The sequence below is a fragment of the Chiloscyllium punctatum genome, chromosome 9 (assembly GCF_047496795.1).
Source record: "Chiloscyllium punctatum isolate Juve2018m chromosome 9, sChiPun1.3, whole genome shotgun sequence".
In the NCBI taxonomy this organism is placed as follows: domain Eukaryota; kingdom Metazoa; phylum Chordata; class Chondrichthyes; order Orectolobiformes; family Hemiscylliidae; genus Chiloscyllium; species Chiloscyllium punctatum.
In genome coordinates, this window is record NC_092747.1 from 112,728,941 (window position 1) to 112,747,561 (window position 18,621).

General features: G+C 47.6%; 1 protein-coding gene across 2 annotated transcripts in view; it reads left to right on the top strand.

Annotated features, from left to right (window-relative positions):
- The first annotated feature begins 741 nt into the window (after window positions 1-741).
- The window catches only part of rasa3 (RAS p21 protein activator 3), a 185,687-nt gene continuing 167,807 nt past the window's right edge, over window positions 742-18,621 (top strand). Inside the window, exon 1 of one of the 2 annotated variants that reach the window (XM_072578089.1) lies at window positions 742-889. In XM_072578089.1, the coding sequence (XP_072434190.1) occupies window positions 835-889 (55 nt within the window). In that variant the 5' untranslated portion in view covers window positions 742-834. Of the gene's footprint in view, window positions 890-17,699; window positions 17,792-18,621 lie in introns of those variants that run through there. The other variant, XM_072578090.1, reaches the window with a different exon arrangement.

Here is an 18,621-nt window from a genome sequence, read left to right on the forward strand (position 1 = left end):
CAGATGAGTCAGAGTAAAACCTCAATTTCTGCCAGTTGTTTTGATTGTACCCTTTTTTCCCCCCTGAAAGTACAATGCTGCCTCCGGACACTGTGGAGCAGAAATGAAGAGAGCTTCATTCGCCTTGAGGATGAAGTGAAGGTAAAACACACAAAGCGGCTGTGAGTCGGAGTCTCGGCTTTGCGCTGGTTACATTCTGCAACATTATCGTCTCATTGTTACATTGTATATAGACAATGGGAGGGATACTTTGTATCCAGCCACCCTTTGTTCCAGTGTTCCAAAGCCGAGTCTCTGTTCAGCAGCGCCCGGGACAGGATTCCCAAACCTGCACCCAGCTCCGCTCCATCCCGCCCCTGGCAGGTTCCCCCACTCTACACCAACAGCCCATTCTTTTCCCCCCCCCCCCAAAAAAAGCCTCTCACCCGCTTACCCCAGCCCGCTCCCATACACAACAGTAGCTTTACCCCCGTCACAGCCTTTCCCGAACACTGCTGGCATTCCCTCCCTCCAGTGCCGGCCCAGGGACTCGAACCGCCGGCTAAATACAGGGGCCATGTGCCATATCACGACTCTCGGCCAATCCGTTGCGAGCGGAGGCCCGGCCTCCAGCGGTCCACCAATCAGGATGCGGGAGGGCGCCCGCGCGCAGCCAGTAGGGGAACGCGGGGCGCTGGCCCAATCGGCGCGGCCGCTGCTCTGGGCGGTTCTCCAATGGGAGTGTGGCGGTGCGGGCTCAGGGCCAATGGGCGGTGAGAGTGCGGCTGGGCTTGTGGATGTTGTGAGGCGGATGGTCGGCGTCTCGCTCCGGCGGCGGTGGCGGTGGCGGCGGGAATGGCGCTGGAGGAAGAGGGGCTGCGGCTCCTACAGAGCGTCAAAGTCAAGATCGGTAAGCAAGCGGGCGGGCAGGTGGCCGGGGGCCCGATCCCCACTCGTTGTCTGCGGGAGGAGAAGCGCCTGGAAGCTGGGGAGGGAGATCTGACCCTGCGCCTCAATCACAGTACCCCCACCCCAGAACATTCATAACCCGCATCCCATCTCCATCTGTCACCAGCCCTCCCTCAGCATCACCAGCTATCATCCCATCAGTGCTGCTGTCGAGTCCTCCCCAAGTTTGCAAACCCCTCACCCTCTTATCCTCCTCCAATCCCTTCCTTCACCACCTTTTCATTCCTCCTGTCACCCACCCCTTCTCAACCTCTCACATCCTTCAACTCCTGCCCTGTGCCCACCTTCTGATTCACCCAGTCTGTCCTATGTGTCCTCCCTCCCAGGAAGCCAGCCCCAGACTCAGTGTTCTTCAAGTACACATCTCGCTGCATCACATACCCACTAACTGACAATTGGCACTGTGCCCAGTGCCCATCCTTTCTGTATGCATCAGTATGCCCCATATACACCTTCTTCTGTACATACACCCTTTGATCTCTCGTGTAAATTGCTATCACTTTTCCTTTCATATGTTCCTTGACATACCCAATTCCCCATTTCCATTGCTCTATCTCTTCTCTCCCCACCACCCACTCCGCAACTTTCCCATCACCATGCCCATTCCATGTCATTCCCTCCTTCATCTTCCCCATCCCTCTCACTCCCATCTCAATTTCCCGCTCTTCACATTTCCCTGGATCATGTACTCCCTCATCTCACCTTCTCTCATCCTTGTCTCCTAGCCCTCCCATTTCCCGTCTTCACCCTCTTCTTCCTTTCCTCCTCTTCTTCCCCTCCTACCCCGATTCCCTCTCCCCATTCCCCATTCCCTTCTCCCATCCCAACTTCCCTTCCTCCCCATTCCCAAAACCCACTCCTTTCCATACCCAACTGCCCCTCTCCATCTCCTCTGCTACTCATTCCCATCTCCCCTCCTCCCATCCTCCCTATTCCCACCTGTCCCTTCTCCATCACTCCCTCGTCATCTTGCCCCAACCCTTCTCATCTTACCTCCATCTGTTTCCACTTCTCCCTTCTCATTCTCTTTCTTCCAAATCCTCAAGATCTCCATCTTTTACCACTCCCCATTCCCTCATGCCTATCCCTCTTCCATTTTCCTCCAGTTCAGCCTTCACCCCACCCATTTCCCCTTTCTCTTCCCCTCCCCTCCAATGACTTTTTTCATCCCATTTCTGCCCTCCCACCATCTCTCATTCCCACCATCTACCCAATATCCCTCCCCTTCCTATAGCCAATCCCATCTAGCTCTCCTAAATCCCTCATTCTCCATCCATCTACATCTCACCTTCATTCCTCCCTGTTCTGCCCTCTGATAACTCCACCTTCCCTCTCATGCTTTCTCTCCTCCTATCTCAGTAGTCTACCCCATCTCCACAAACTCCCCTATTCTTAAACAAAAACAGAAATTGTTGGATGTCTCAGCATTTCTGGCAGCACCTGTGCAGAGACATCAGAGTTAATGTTTCGGGTTCAGTGACCTTTCTTCAGAACTGCACTCTTCTTACTTTGATCCCAGCCTCCTTCCTGCTTCAAACCCCTCCACCTCACAGATCCCCAAAAAACACATTCAGTATTTGCCTCCAACTCACTCTTGCCCACCTCTGCCCTCCCTCGTCTATCCACTCCATCTCTAACCCCACCTCTCCTATCCACTCCACCTCTGCCCTCCCTCTCCTATCCACTCCATCTCTGCCCTCCCTCTCCCATCCACTCCATCTCTAACCTCACCTCTCCCATCCACTCCATCTCCAACCCCACCTCTCCCATCCACTCCATCTCTAACCCCACCTCTCCCATCCACTCCATCTCTGCCCTCCCTCTCCCATCCACTCCATCTCTAACCTCACCTCTTCCATTCACTCCATCTCTAACCCCACCTCTCCCATCCACTCCATCTCTAACCGCACCTCTCCTATCCACTCCATCTCTAACCGCACCTCTCCCATCCACTCCATCTCTAACCGCACCTCTCCCATTCACTCCATCTCTAACCCCACCTCTCCCATCCACTCCATCTCTAACCTCACCTCTCCTATCCACTCCATCTCTAACCGCACCTCTCCCATTCACTCCATCTCTAACCGCACCTCTCCCATCCACTCCATCTCTAACCGCTCTCCCATCCACTCCATCTCTAACCGCACCTCTCCCATCCACTCCATCTCTAACCGCACCTCTCCCATCCACTCCATCTCTAACCGCACCTCTCCCATCCACTCCATCTCTAACCGCACCTCTCCCATTCACTCCATCTCTAACCCCACCTCTCCCATCCACTCCATCTCTAACCTCACCTCTCCCATCCACTCCATCTCTAACCTCACCTCCCCTATCCCCTCCATCTCTAACCTCACCTCTCCCATCCACTCCATCTCTAACCGCACCTCTCCCATTCACTCCATCTCTAACCGCACCTCTCCCATCCACTCCATCTCTAACCTCACCTCTCCCATCCACTCCATCTCTAACCTCACCTCTCCTATCCCCTCCATCTCTAACCTCACCTCTCCCATCCACTCCATCTCTAACCTCACCTCTCCTATCCCCTCCATCTCTAACCTCACCTCTCCCATCCACTCCATCTCTAACCTCACCGCTCCCATCCACTGCAGCTCTGCCCTGCCTCTCCCATCCAGTCAACCCCTGCCCCACCTTCCCATGCCCCTCCATGCCTGTTCCTTCAGCACCTCCCCTCCCATCATCATTTCCCTTCCCTTCCCTCCCCATGCCTCCCATTACTTCACTCCTTCCCTTCGTCCCCTTCCACACACTCTCTTTCCCTAGTCCCTTTCCCGCTTTCCTAACCAACATATTTCCCCCTCCTTTTCACTCCCCTTCCCACCTTCCCCCTTCTCACATCCCTTCCCTTCCTCTTCCCCTTATCCCACTCTCCTGCTTACCCTCAACCCCACCTCTTTCCCTCCCCTCCCTTCCACCCTCCTCCCCTTCCTCTCCCTCTTCCTCTTATTCCTCCAATCTCACTTCCCTTAACCCCTCCTCTCCCCTCCCTCCTTTTACCCTTACCCGTTCCCCTCCTACCTCCCTCCCATTTCCTGCCTCATCTCCTTCCCCATTCCTGTCTCCCCTCCCACCCTGTTCGTCCCCCTCCCTTTCCCTCTCCCTTTATGATTTAGCTTATGTCTTACCCTTGCCCTCTCTCATTTCCTTGCCTCTCCCTCCCTATTCCCTTTATTCCCCCACCCCACTCCCCTTCCCGCCCCTCCATCTCTCCCTTTTCCTGTCCTCCTTCCCTTCCCCTGTCCTACCCACTATCTCACTCCCCCATATCTTGCTCCCTCTTGCTCAGCCTCCCTCACCTGCTATGCCCACTTTACTCCCCTCTTCAGTCTCACCCTTCACTTCCCTCTCCCTTTCCTTCCTACTTCCTTTCCCCTCATCATTCCCTTTCCTCCCCCTTTCCCTTTCATCTTTTTCACTCAAGCATTCCCCCCTTCTCTGCCCCCATTCCCCTTCTCTACCCATTCCACTCCACCTTCTTCACTCTCCCATCTCCTTCCCTGCTTTTTCCTTCCCCACGTCATCTTCTCCTTTTCCCTCATCCCCTTCCTGCCAAATCTTCACCCCCTTCTCCTCTGTCCTTTTCTCCCCTTCCACCAGCTCTCCCCTTCCATCCCCAGTTCTCTCCCCCCCCCCCGCCCACCTTCGCCTTCTCCCTTCTCTCCCTGCCCCATTTCCCCTTCCCCTTCTCCTCTTCCCTCTTTCCTGGCCTCTTCCTCCACTGCTCCCTCTCCTCATTTCCATCCTCTTCCTCTTCCCTCCCTCCTCTACACCACTGACCTATTCACCCTTCTCAATCATCTACGCCGTCCCCATCCTCTCCTCCCCTTCCCCTCCCCCACTGCCCTCACGCCACCTCCTCTAACTCCCCTCCCTCCTCCTGGTCACAATGCCCTCCATTCCCTTCGCCTCTCCCCCACTCCCTCACCCTCATTACCCCACTCCCTGCCTCGTCACCCCTCCTCCCTTCCCTCCTACCTCTCCCCTCCCCCATCCCCTCTCTTCCCCTCCTTCCCCCTCCTGCTCAAGTCTTTGGCCATACGTCTCTCTTACTGTCCAACTTTCCCCTTCCTTACTACTACTCTCTTCTCTCACCAACAGCCCCCCCTGCTACCCCTCTTTCTAAACCCCCTCCCACTCCGAACCTCCCCATCCTACTGCCCCCTCCCCTCTCAGTTGCCGTGTTGATGTGTGTTGTTGCAGCATATGTGCATCACAGGGAGAGCAGAGACCTCTGTGTGTTTCTGTACAGTGTTAACGGGGAATCCCGACTCACTGGTGAACAATAGGATTTGCTGTTTGAAAGAAGCTTTTTAAAGCGGCCGCAGGGAACTATTTGAAAAGTGTATATTTTCAGTGGTTTGAGCATGCATTCTGTGAGCTTGAATGACTGTGCCTTTCTGGGTTGTGTTTTATTGTGTCTGTCATTGTACGTGTGTTCCCGGGGAACTGAGTGCACAGCTGCAGTTAACCTCAGCTTGTCCAAAATCACTGCTCTGAGTCACCCAGCAGGCCTCCAGAACTGTCTGGGAGGATCTTTTTTTTTGTTTAACTTTTCACTCTGTTTTCTTTATTTTTCTGCTTTGTACCAAGAATTTGTACCCATGTACCTTTGTACCTAAGGTGACTCCATAAGTGGTGACTTGTAAACTTTATGCTGTACTCGTGTGACAATTTGTGCAGACTTCAACCACTCTCTAACCCACTCTCCCCAAGGCCCTTTGGGAGGAGGTATCAGATCTTAGAGAGCTGTGTGAGAAATTCACCTCCAGCATGGAAGATCAGGCCAACCAGAGAATAATCTTTGAAAACTGTAGTTTTGGCTTGATTATTTACAGTATCAGTTACATTTGTAGCAGGTGACTGCTAACAAGCCATGGAATTGCAGTTTCACCATGATTACATTGAGGCTGCGGTCCCTGTTGCAGTTCTGTGCCATTGGCGCTAGAATTACGACAAGTACTGTATAATCTCTAGAGCTGTTGGGTCACTGGGACAGTGAGGGGATAGTCTGCCATCTCCTGAGCAAGGTTGTATGAAACATGCTGAGATCTTTATAGGGGAAAGATTGCAATGGATTGCAAAGCTTCAATCTCCTCTTTGCTTTTCTGTTTGGTCCCTGCTCTTCAGTCTTTCCACATCCACTTTTGTAAACTCCAGGCTGCCACTATATTGAAGTTCAGAAGATGAGATTCCTTATGATAACTTATGATCTTATGTAACTCTTAACTTAGTATCAGCTCCCATCTATTCTTTCATTGTAGAGATTATTGATGTACAGTACTTGTGTTTATGGGTATAATATTTGTGAGTTCATATTATTTTTAACTGTCAAGTTACAGCTATTCAGACTGTAATATAGCAGAACGTCTGCAACAAAATGCTATAAGAGTGTAACAGAAAAGCAAAATGCAGGTACTGCAGATGTTGGAAATACTCAACAGGTCTGTCAGCAACCGTGGAGACAGAAACAGAGTGAACATTTCAGGTCGATACTCTTCCACCAGAGTTCAAAGGCTGTTAATCAAAGCAAATGTTGTTTTATTACTACGTATCACTACACATGTTACAAAGGATTTTCCACATTAAAAGGTGAAGCAACCATTTTTAAGTAGGTAGTTTTGCCATTCCGCCTCACCCTGTTTATTTGAAATACTAGGTTCAAAAGGCTGCACAAACACTGTTTAATGCATCTTTAATTTCCCATTTCTTTAATTCAGTAAAGAAATGTACAGATGCACACATCTTGGGTGAATGTGTTTAGTGGTGTGAGATTTGCTGTGTTTGGGAAATTTGTTCTCTTGTTGTCCTCCTCCTTCTAGATACAGATGTTATTCTCTTTCACCACCCGCCATTCCTGCCCTCACTCTCCATGCCATTTTCCCCTCCAGTTTCCCCGGGACCAGAGGCGATTGAATTTCCTGGGTTTTTACATTCCAGTTGCCTTATGATTTTCGGGTGATAGTTTCAACTCCGCCTTTTTTTAACATTTCCTGAAATATTGAGGAAAATGTGTTCCCTCACATTGGGAATTGTTTGTACACACTGGCTTGTTGGAATGATGTTAATTGTCAGGCTCACTCGCTTGTTTGAGCTTTTGATTCTTGAGTCCTGAGCAAGAATAAAACCGATGTGTTTCCTTGAGATTGCTGCAAACCAAAACCCGCAGATGTTGACTAGAAATCCCCAGATGTCAAAATATCCTGCGCTCCTTGTACAGAGAAATGAGTAGCAAATAAAACCAACATATTATACTGCCACCTCAAAACGTCCAAAAGCCTGCTAATACAGGAAACATGGCAGCCAATGTGTGCACAGCAAGATCCCACAAACAGTGTGGAGTTAATAGTATTAGTATATGTACAGCTGATTGAGTGATAAAGATTGGCCTGGAGACTGGGGCAATTCTTCAGCTAGTTTTGGAAAAGCGGCCATAGGATCTTCTACGTTCTCCTGAGAGGGCAGATGGGGACTTGGCATAATGGCAAAAGTGAGGACTGCAGATGCTGTAGATTAGAGTCGAGAGCATGGTGCTGAAAAAGCACAGCAGGTCAGGCAGCATCCGAGAAGCAGGAGAATCGACATTTCTGGCCAAATTCCCGATGAAGGGCTGTTGCCCGAAACGGTGATTCTCCTGCTCCCCGGGTGCTGCCTGACCTGCTGTGCTTTTCCACTTGTTACAATGTCCCATCTGAAAGCTGACACCTCTGACATTGTGGTGCCCCCTCAGTGCCACACGTCTGGCAGTGCAGTGCCCATTTAGTATCACATTGGAGTACCACGCAACATTCTTTAAAAGTAGAACAAATCTGGGCTGCTTGCTTTAGGAGCAGAGAGACATAGGAGTGGACTATTCAGACATAGAGTCATAGAGACGTACAGCACTGAAACAGACCCTTTGCTCCTACTCGTCCATGCTGACCAAAAATCCTAACGTAATCTAGTTCAATTTGCCAGCTCTTGGCCCATATCCCTCTAAACCCTTCCTATTCAGCTACCCATCCAGATGCCTTCCTTTGAACCTGCCCCACTATTCAATTTGATCATGACTGAGTGCACATTTCGATGCCTTTTATCCTCCTATCTCCATAATCCTGTTGGCTAATGGGAATCAGAAATTTATTATCTCTAACTCTGCTGCATTTTCAAGCATTCATTAACCTGTCTTCCTCTTCATTAGTTACTAGTTGCCATTCCATTCCTGCTGCTTCCCACTAGTTCTAAAAATGTTTGCTTTTTCCAACTTCTTTTGAGATATTGAGTCTGCAGCTTCACCTTTTGAGACAGCACATTTCAGAACACAACCCACCAGAAAGCGTACAGTGCATTTCTAAATCTGACCCCTGTTTATTGTCACAGATTACTAAAATCTGCATCTCCGGCTTAGTAACCCTTCTGGTATTGAGAACAATTGCTCTGTCTTCACTTGGATGTTGATGTGTGCATAATTCCAGAGGAGCTTTTGGCTGGACTCCAATCTTCTGGGCATTTGTGTAGATTTTTTTTTTGGCTCTGCGTTGTAAGTCGATCTCGTAAATCCTGCCATGTCCTGCCTCTTTGGAAACTCCAAGTATTTTCTTTATCGTCGTCCCCACAGTGTTTAAAACAATTCTTGCTAGAAAAGGAATGTTTAATTGTCTATTACATAATAGTGTGTGAGAAAGCAGTTGATGTCAGATTTGTGACAAATGCTTTGTGGATGTCTGTTGTTGAGGGAGAATGAGAATAACTCAGCAGTTGGTAGTTCTGTGGCTTATTCTGTGCAGTCCAACCCAAATGGATAATGACTTGATTCTTAGATTTTGCAGAAAAGGAGGGATAAGACAAAATCTTGTTGAGTGAGGGTGGGGAATTGAAGAGGCAACTGCTTATGAATTGAAGGATTAATGGTGGCACAGAGGTCAGCACTGCTACCTCACAGCGTCAGAGACCTGGGTTCAATTCCTGCCTTGGGCAACTGTCTGCGTGGAGTTTGTACATTCTCCCCGCGTCTGCGTAGGTTTCCTCCGGGTGCTCCGGTTTCCTCCCACAGTCCACAGATGTGCAGGTCAGGTGAATTGGCCATGCTAAATTGCCTGTAGTGTTAGGTGTAGGGGAATGGGTCTGGGTGGGTTGCTCTTCGGAGGGTTGGTGTGGACTTGTGGGACCGAAGGGCCTGTTTCCACATTGTAAGTAATCTAATCTAAAGAATAAAGCTAGACGTCTTATTAAGTAACTGAGGAAGGTCTTTGTCTTGCTTAGAATGTCAACTTATCAGATTTGAAAATTGTCCAACAGGATGTTGCATGAATATTGGGACTCTTCATCTAATTGTGACATCAAGCAGTGATGCCTTGAATTTCTTTTTATGGTTTGACCTATCATTATGCACGAGTAGCAATAGCTTCAGATGTAAGAAGATACCACTCGGTCCAGCAATCTCATTCTTTTATCTTGACCCTTGTTTTTGCTAGTCACCTTTCCTGGACTTCTTTGAACAGCTGCCATGCATGGTGAACATCAAATGTGAATCAAAATGTTTTATCTGTCCTTGTGAATTTATCTCTCAATGCTTGTGTTTGATTTACTCTATTTCAAAAATGACCATTACCTCCTCTTCTCCAAGACTTATAATCCTGCCTGGCTTGATGGAGGTTTCAGACAAGTGATATATTTCATAAAGTGTTGAGTTGAGCCGCATCAGTTATACCATGCATTGTTGTGTCCTTCCACAGCTGGATTGTGTTCTGGAGAGCATCATGAAATGTATAATTACTGAAGGTTATTGCAGACCAATATACAGCAATGAATTTGATGTCAGATAGTGGATAGCATTCTTGCCTTTGGCTCAGGGGTTTGTGTGATCACATCTCAACCATGTAATCTCCTTTGATTGTCATAGTGGAACACTGAGGGAGAGGTGTACTTTTGACAGTCATGATTTGGAGATGTCGGTGTTGGGATTGGGGTGTACAAAGTTAAAAATCACGCAACACCAGGTTATAATCCAGTAGGTTTAATTGGAAGCACTAACGTTTGGAGCACCGCTCCTTCATCAGGTGCTCCAAAAGCTAGTGCTTCCAATTAAACCTGTTGGACTATAATCTGGTGTGTGATTGTTGACTTTGGACTGATGAAATGTGAGTGCTCATCTGCCCTCTCAGATTGATGGACAAGGTTGATGATAAGATCTTAATGAAAAGCATGGAAGTTCATCCTGGTGTCCTGGGCCAATGTTTGTTCATCAATCAATATCACTAAAACAAATGATCCCAGTCATTACCATATTACTGTATGTGGAAGCTTGCTTTGCATAAGGTGGTTTTCATATTTCCGACAACAATGGTTACATGTCAAGTTGTTGGCTGAGAGGCACTGTGGAATACCCTGAGGTAATGAAAGGCGCTCTTGAAATGCAAACACTTTCTTTCTAAAGATTGTTGCTCATTACCACTCAACGTTTATGAGTTTTGGTTTCATTGTGATTTCTCTTTCCCCCCCCCACCCCCGTAACACGTGAGACTGGTTTTAACAATGCTGAGCCGTAAGATTCAATTTGAGTTTACAGTCCTGAATAACAATGGGGTCTGTCAGGCAAATCTCCAGCTAGTGATACCAACTTGAAAGGAAACCTTTTGTGGTGAAGTAAATCAGTTTGAAAAACCTGACATAACTGGTAATTTTCTTAAAGGTAGTCATAATGAAACATGCAATATTTATGAGATGTAATTGAACTGGGAGAAGGAGAGATCACTGAAGTTGAATAAATTGGTTGATTCAGATTTACTGCTCACTTTGTCAAGATCTGTTCTCAGTGAACACCTATTCATGATTGTTTTCTCAAAGTTGCATAAATATTTTGAATAATTAATAATTATGAGCCTTTTTAAGGGTGAAAATTACTGTTAAAAGCTTCATAACTGTGAAGTAGTGACTTTGTTACGAATTGTTGTTGACTTACTTGAACAGCTGCAGTGGGAGTGAAATGTACAGCACTGAGGCTTCCTAAAGCAGTGTACGACAACAGCCGCAACCCGTACTTTTTAAATTTACTCATGGGATGTGGGCGTCACTGGCTGGGCCAGCATTTATCGCCCATCTCAGCTTGCCTGTAGAAGGTGATGGTAATGCAACGATCCCTTTCATGTGGGTAGACCCACAATGCTTTTAGGTAGAGAGTTCCAGGATTTTGACCCAGCAGCACTGAAGCAGTGGCAATACATTTGCAAGTCGAAAAGTGTGGCGCTGGAAAAGCACAGCAAGTCAGGCAGCAACCAAGGAGCAGGAGAGTCGACGTTTCAGGCATAAGCTCTTCATCAGGAATGGCTTATGCTCGAAATGTCGACTCTCTTGCTCCTCGGATGCTGCCTAACCTGCTGAGCTTTTCCAGCACCATACTTTTCGCCTCTGACTCTCCAGCATCTGCAGTCCTCAATTTCACCTAATATATTTCCAAGTCAAGATAGTGAACGACTCTGAAGAGATCTTGTGAGTGGTATTTGCCCTTGTCCTTCTCATTGATAATGGTCAAGGGTTTGGATGGTGTTGTTCAAGGAGCCTTGGTGAATTTCAACAGTGCATCTTTAGATGGTATACACTGTTGCTACTGGAGGGAGTGGAGGGAGTAGCCTGGTTTGTCCTGGATGGTGTCAAGCTTCTTGAGGATTGTTGGGGCTGCACCCATCAGGCAAGTTGGGAGTACTCCAACACACTCTTGACTTGTGTCCTGTAGATGATACACAGCACCTTTAACAATTTAAAGCTCTCCATGGAGCTTCCCTGGAACCATTATCAAATGAAAATTGGCACAGAGTGACATAAAGGAATATTAAGACAGGTGGCCAAAGATTTGGTCAAAGAAGTAGGTTTTAAGCTTCATCTTAAAGGGTGATGTAGGAATGTTTGAGGTGGAACTTTCAGTGGGGATATCCCAAGTTAAGGGATAAGTATTGGCCAGGACAAGAGGTGAACTCTCTGGTTCTTCTTTGAAATAATGTCAAAGACTAATGTCTACTTGAGAGGACATATTGCTTTGGCTTTAATGTCTCATCCAAAATAGCACCTTGTACACCTCAGGACTTCTCAAAAGGTTTTAAAACCAATTTTGTTCTTTCTGCCTTTCTTCTATATACCAAGAAAGCAGCCAGTTTCTGCAAATGACGTCTCATCATAAGCAGTGAAATAATAAAAAAAATTGTATGTTTTATTCAGATGGTTTAAGGTGTAAATAGTGCCCATGCTGATGGGGAAAACTACCTGCTTCTCTTCCAATTAGTGAAGTAAGATCCTGAGAGGCCGGAGAGGGCCGTTTTGTTTAGTTTTATGACATCAGCAAATTTGGAAATATACCTGATTGCCTTATCCAAGCTGTTGCTAAATATTGTGAACAGTTGCAGCCCAAGAAATGATCCTTGTGGTAGCTGACTTGTCACTGCCTTTCACTTTGAAGATGGCTTCCTTTGTTTAAAATTTGAATTTTGTAGGTGTCGCTGGTCAGATTGGCATTTATTACCCATCCCTAAATGCCCAGAGGCAGTTAAGAATCAACCACATGTTGTTGTGGGTTTGGAGTCCAGAATTTTCCTCCCTGAAAGGGCATAAGGGAATGTTTATCCCTTCTGTGTCTTGTTTGGTAACCAATTCTCAATCATTCTCAATTTATTAGCCCCGATCCCATTTGTGCTGATGTTGCACAGTCGCCTCCGGTGTGGGACTGTATCAAAAGATTGCTGAAAATCTGAATAAATCACATCCACTGGTTCTCCCTCATCTATTCTACAATTTTGCCTTAAAAAACAAACACTCCAGTGGGTTCGTCAGGCACAACACTTGTTCCATTAATTCATTTTGATTATGTGCAATCCCATTGGTATTATCGAAGTGTGCTGTTATCACATCCTTTAGAGCATTTTACTTACTTCTAATGATAGGCTAACTAGTCTTAATTCCCAGTATTTTGCTTCCCTCCTTTATAAACAGTGGGGGTTACATTTACCATCTTCTAATCTGCCAGGACTGTTCCTGAATCTACAGAATTTTGAAAAATAACAACAATGCATCCATTATCTCCATGACTACCTTCTCTTGTACCTCGGAATGAAGACTGTTAGGCCTTGGGGACCTAAACTAACAACAATGCAGCACTCCCTCAGTACTCACCCTCTGACAGTGCAGCACTCCCTCAGTATGACCCCCAACAGTGCAGCACTACCTCAGTACTGACGCTCTGACAATGTAGCACTCCCTCAGTACTGACCCTCTGACAGTGCAGCACTCCTTCAGTACTGACCCTCTGACAATGCAGCAATCCCTCAGTACTGACCCTCTGACAGTGCAGCACCCTCTCAGTACTGACGCTCTGACAATGCAGCACTCCCTCAGTACTGACGCTATGACAATGCAGCACTCCCTCAGTACTGACCCTCTGACAGTGCAGCACTCCCTCAGTACTGACCCTCTGACAGTGCAGCACTCCCTCAGTTCTCACCCTCTGACAGTGCAGCACTCCCTCAGTACCGGCCCTCTGACAGTGCAGCACTCCCTCAGTACTAAACCTCTGACAGTGTAGCACTCCCTCAGTATTGACGCTATGACAATGCAGCACTCCCTCAGTACTGACCCTCTGACAGTGCAGCACTCCCTCAGTACTGACCCTCTGACAGTGCTGCACTCCCTCAGTATTGACGCTATGACAGTGCTGCACTCCCTCAGTATTGACGCTATGACAATGCAGCACTCCCTCAGTACTGACCCTCTGACAGTGCAGCACTCCCTCAGTACTGACCCTCTGACAGTGCAGCACTCCCTCAGTACTGTCCCTCTAATAGTGCAGTGCTTCCTCAGTACTGACCCTCTGACAATGTACTGCTGCTTCAGTACTGACCCTCCCAGTGTAGAGATGCCTGAGTACTCATCCCCTAACAAAGTACCACTCCCTCAGTCTTCAGCAGTGCATTACATTGCCAGTACATACTCTCTGATAGTGCAGCCTTCCCCTAATACTGAACATTCAACAGTGTAGGCTGCTGTCAGTACTCAGCTTCAGATAGTATAGGACTTCCTTACTCCCTCAGTAGTGACCCTGTGACAGTGCAGAACTCCCTCAGTACTGACCCTGCAAGCGTGCAGCACTCCTTTGATACCTACCCTGCAACAGTGCAGCACTCCTTCAGTTCAAAGTTTGGGAGAAGATTTGTAGCTCGGGTGCTCGTTGTTGTGGTTCTGTTCGCCGAGCTGGGAATTTGTCTTGCAAACGTTTCGTCCCCTGTCCAGGTGACATCCTCAGTGCTTGGGAGCCTCTGAGGCTCCCAAGCACTGATGATGTCACCTAGACAGGGGACGAAACGTTTGCAAGACAAATTCCCAGCTCAGCGAACAGAACCACAACAACTCCTTCAGTACTGACCCTGCAACAGTGCAGACCTCGTTTAGTACTGACCCTGCAACAGTGCAGCACTCCTTTGATACGGACCCTGCAACTGTTCAGCAATCCTTCCGTACTGACCCTGAAACCGTGCAGCACTCTTTCAGATCTGACCCTGCAACAGTGCAGAACTCCTTTGGTACTGACCCTGCAACAGTGCAGCACTCCTTTAGTACTGACCCTGCAACAGTGCAGCAATCCTTCAGTACTGACTGTGTAGCAGTGCAGCACTCCTTTGGTACTGACCCTGCAACAGTGCAGCACTCCTTTGATACTGACCCTGCAACAGTGCAGCACTCCTTTGGTACTGACCCTGCAACAGTGCAGCAATCCTTCAGTACTGACTGTGTAGCAGTGCAGCACTCCTTTGGTACTGACCCTGCAACAGTGCAGCACTCCTTTGATACTGACCCTGCAACAGTGCAGCACTCCTTTGGTACTGACCCCGCAACAGTGCAGCAATCCTTCAGTACTGACTGTGCAGCAGTGCCGCACTCCTTTGGTACTGACCCTGCAACAGTGCAGCACTCCTTTGATACTGACCCTGCAACAGTGCAGCACTCCTTTGATACTGACTCTGCAACAGTGCAGCACTCCTTCAGCACTGACCCTGTAACAGTGCAGCACTCCTTTGATACTGACCCTGCAACAGTGCAGCACCCCTTCAGTGCTGACCCTGCAACAGTACAGCACTCCTTCGGGTACTGACCCTGCAACAGTGCAGCACTCCTTTGGTACTGACCCTGCAACAGTGCAGCACTCCTTTGGTACTGACTCTGCAACAGTGCAGCACTCCTTAGTTACTGACCCTGCAACAGTGCAGCCACCCTTTGATACTGATCCTGCAACAGTACAGCACTTCTTCCGTACCAATGTTGCAACAGTGGAGCACTCCTTTGGTACTGACCCTGCAACAGTGCAGTACTCCTTCAGTACTGACCCTGCAACAGTGCAGCACTCCTTCAGTACTAACCTTGCAACAGTACAGCACTCCCTCAGTACTGACCCTGCAACAGTGCAGCACTCCTTTGGTACTGACCCTGCAACAGTGCAGCACTCCTTTGGTACTGAGTTTCCAACATTACTGCCTTTTCTCACTACTGCCCAGGATGTATTCCTGAATTTCAGCCTCTGGATTCGGGCTGAATCTCAAAATTTTGCATAATGGGTCTGATTCTAGTCCAGTCTGTGTAAAACAGTGTTTTCTTGTTAGGACCACTGTGAGTGCAGTGGGCCCTGGCTGCTGCATCCCTTGCTGTCTTGGTGGAGTGGACTGGATTCCACCCTGTACTGGTTTGGAAAATGCCGGTTATAGAGGTTGTCTCATTTGGGGCACTGGCAACTTTGAAGGCAGAATGGTGAGCTGGTCTGTGTGCTGTGAGGTTTGTGAGCTGATTTGGGTGTGAACAAATAGCCATTCCCCCTGCCTATTAATAACATGTATTTGCCTGTCTGTTGCCTGGGAACTTACAAGATTAAAAACCCAGACTGAAGTGATCTCTTTCTGTAGCTGCTTAATCTCAGACTAAAGACAGCTTCGTATTACTGAAGACATTCCTAGCTTCAGCCGGTGTGTCTGCGTGAATATGTCTTGTCGATGTTACTGAGCCTCTACCCAGAGACTATGAATGAGCTCAGATCCTCCAGGGCAGTCTGAGTATTTGAACTCAGTTTTTAAAACTCTTGAAATAAAAAGTTGATCTCACTTGAAGTGATGATACAGCGATCAGATGGTCACTAATACCCCAAAGATTCAGTAGTTCCCCTGAGGGAAGCTATCCCGCTCTTCTGAATCATTTTGGACATGTATATATCATTCCAGCCTCACATCCCTGTGGTTAACTGTTCCCAGAAGAAAAAACAGAAATTGCTAGAGAAACTCAGCAGGTCCAGCAGCATTTGTTGAAAGAAAGCAGTGTCAACGATTCTGTCTCTCAACAGATGCTGCCAGAGCCACTGAGTTTCTCCAGCAATTTCTGTCTTTGCTTCAGATTTCCAGTTCTTTGTTTTTTTTTGTTCTGAGAAAGGGCTGAGCAAAGTTGTATTAAACTCCTACAACATTGTTGGAGCACCTTCAGTACTGGGACTGCAGTACTTCAAGATGAACTGGCCTGGGATAATTAAGGGATGAGATTAGATTCCAAGAGTGTGGAAACAGTTCCTTTGGCCCAACAAGTCCACACTGACCCTCCGAAGAGTAACCCACCCAGACCCATTCCCCTACCCTGTATTTACCCCTGACTAATGCACCTCACACTATGGGCAATTTAGCATGGCCAATTCACCTGACCTGCACATCTTTGGATTGTGGGAGGAACCTGGAGCACCTGGAGGAAGCCCACGCAGACACGGGGAGAATGTGCAAACTCCACACAGACAGTGACTGAGGCAGGAATCAAACCCGGGTCCCTGGTGCTGTGAGGCAGTAGTGCTAACCACTGAGCCACCTTGCCTGGACAGACAGTGAAGTGCCAAATCTTGGCATGAATGCCTGTGTTTCTCCATCAAATTCATTCTCAAGGTATGATTTTGTTATGGAATCTGTACTGTCGTGTTTTGTTTATTGCTGCTAAGTTCCAGCATCATTGGAGTTTCCCGTTGATGCTTTGCAGCAGCTTAACAGATCTTGCTCAGAAAGTAAGACCTTGTAAGGGAGCTGCATGGGCTCTATAAGTAGAGCTGTCATTTCTTTGCTCAAGGACCACCCTGGAAAACAAAGTATTATGAAATGGGAGGGAAGTTTGGACACTGAACTGCTGTTGGCAGCATAAAAAGCAGCAGAAGTAATTCCAAGGTTTCACCTAATTATCCCAGGCTCATTAGCATTTTGTTTGTGTTTTGCTATGTATTCTGTAGCAGTTTGGGATCTTTTTTAGTTTGCTGTTCTTGTTACAGGATTGGTGATTTGGTACATCTGGAATCTTATTAAAATTCCTTTCATTGTTCATCATTTCCTGTAGGGTTGCGTTTGATAAAGGAAGGACCTTTTCCTTTCTCTGTCTCTCTCTCTCTCTGACACTTTGCTGTTAAATCTCCTTATTGAAGTTGAATGCAGTTTTGTTTTCCCTCTTCTGCGACTGTTGCTGTTCTGCTCATGAATGCGGCATTTAATTGGGAGCTGGTCCCCTGGGGGTGGCGAGGGGGGTTTGGTGGTGGTGTTGGCGATAACTCAGAGTGCTGTAGCGGGATAGGGGAAGTGAACACTGCCCTTATTGATGCATTCTGCGCTGAGCCTGCAAGAGCCTTGCTTTTTAATGTGCAGAGCACATGACCCTCGAAAACAGTTCAGTCGCCTGTGGAACATAATGGTGGGGAAATAGTGCTTTGAGCTGGGTTATATTTGGCAAGCACTAGAAAACACAAAATCATTCTCCAAAATACATGCAGTTCAGGGAGGTTACTGATGATGAAGTCATTCTGGTACGTAATATGACATGATTTGATCATTTTTACATTGCATTCACAAAAATTGGATTGGCGTAGTAATTATAACCTTTCTTAAGCTGCGTGATATTTTAAAATTCATTCATGGGATGTGGTTGTTGCTATCGAGACCAGCATTTATTGCCTACGCCTAAGTGCTCTGGAGAAGATTATGATGAACTATTCCATTGAACCCCTGCGGTCCATGGGGTGATAGTTCACCCACAGTGAGGGGGCTCTGGGTTTTTGATCTGATCACAGTGAAGGAATGGCGGTAAAGGCTGGTGTGTGATTTGCAGGAGACGTTGGAGGCAGTGGTGTTTCCATTGTATCTGCTTCCCCTGTCCCTTTTGGTGAAGGAGGTCACAAATTTGGGCAGTGCTGTTGGAAGAGCCTTGGTGATTTGCGGCAGTGCATCTTGTAAATGGTACTCACTACAGCCACTGCGTCGCTGGTGGGGGAAGTGCGTGTTGATCTTGGTGGCTAGGGTAGCAAATAAGCAAGTGTTTAGTCTCGAACCTGCTGAAAGTTGTTGGAGCAGCACTCATCCAGGCAACTGGAGAGCATTCTAGGACAGCCCTGACTTGACTCTTGTGGATGATAGACAGGCTTAGGGGAGTCTCATCACAGAATTCCCAACCTTTCATCTGCTCTTGCAGTCAGAACATTTGACTGGTCCAGTTCTGTTTCTGGTCAATAAGAACCTTCTGATTGTCTATATCAGACAGTGAGGACGTATCTGTACACTTGGCCCAAACTTTCCTCACAGGATTCCGACACAATTTTACATCAGTCAGCGAAGTGAGAGATATGAGAAAGTGAGGATC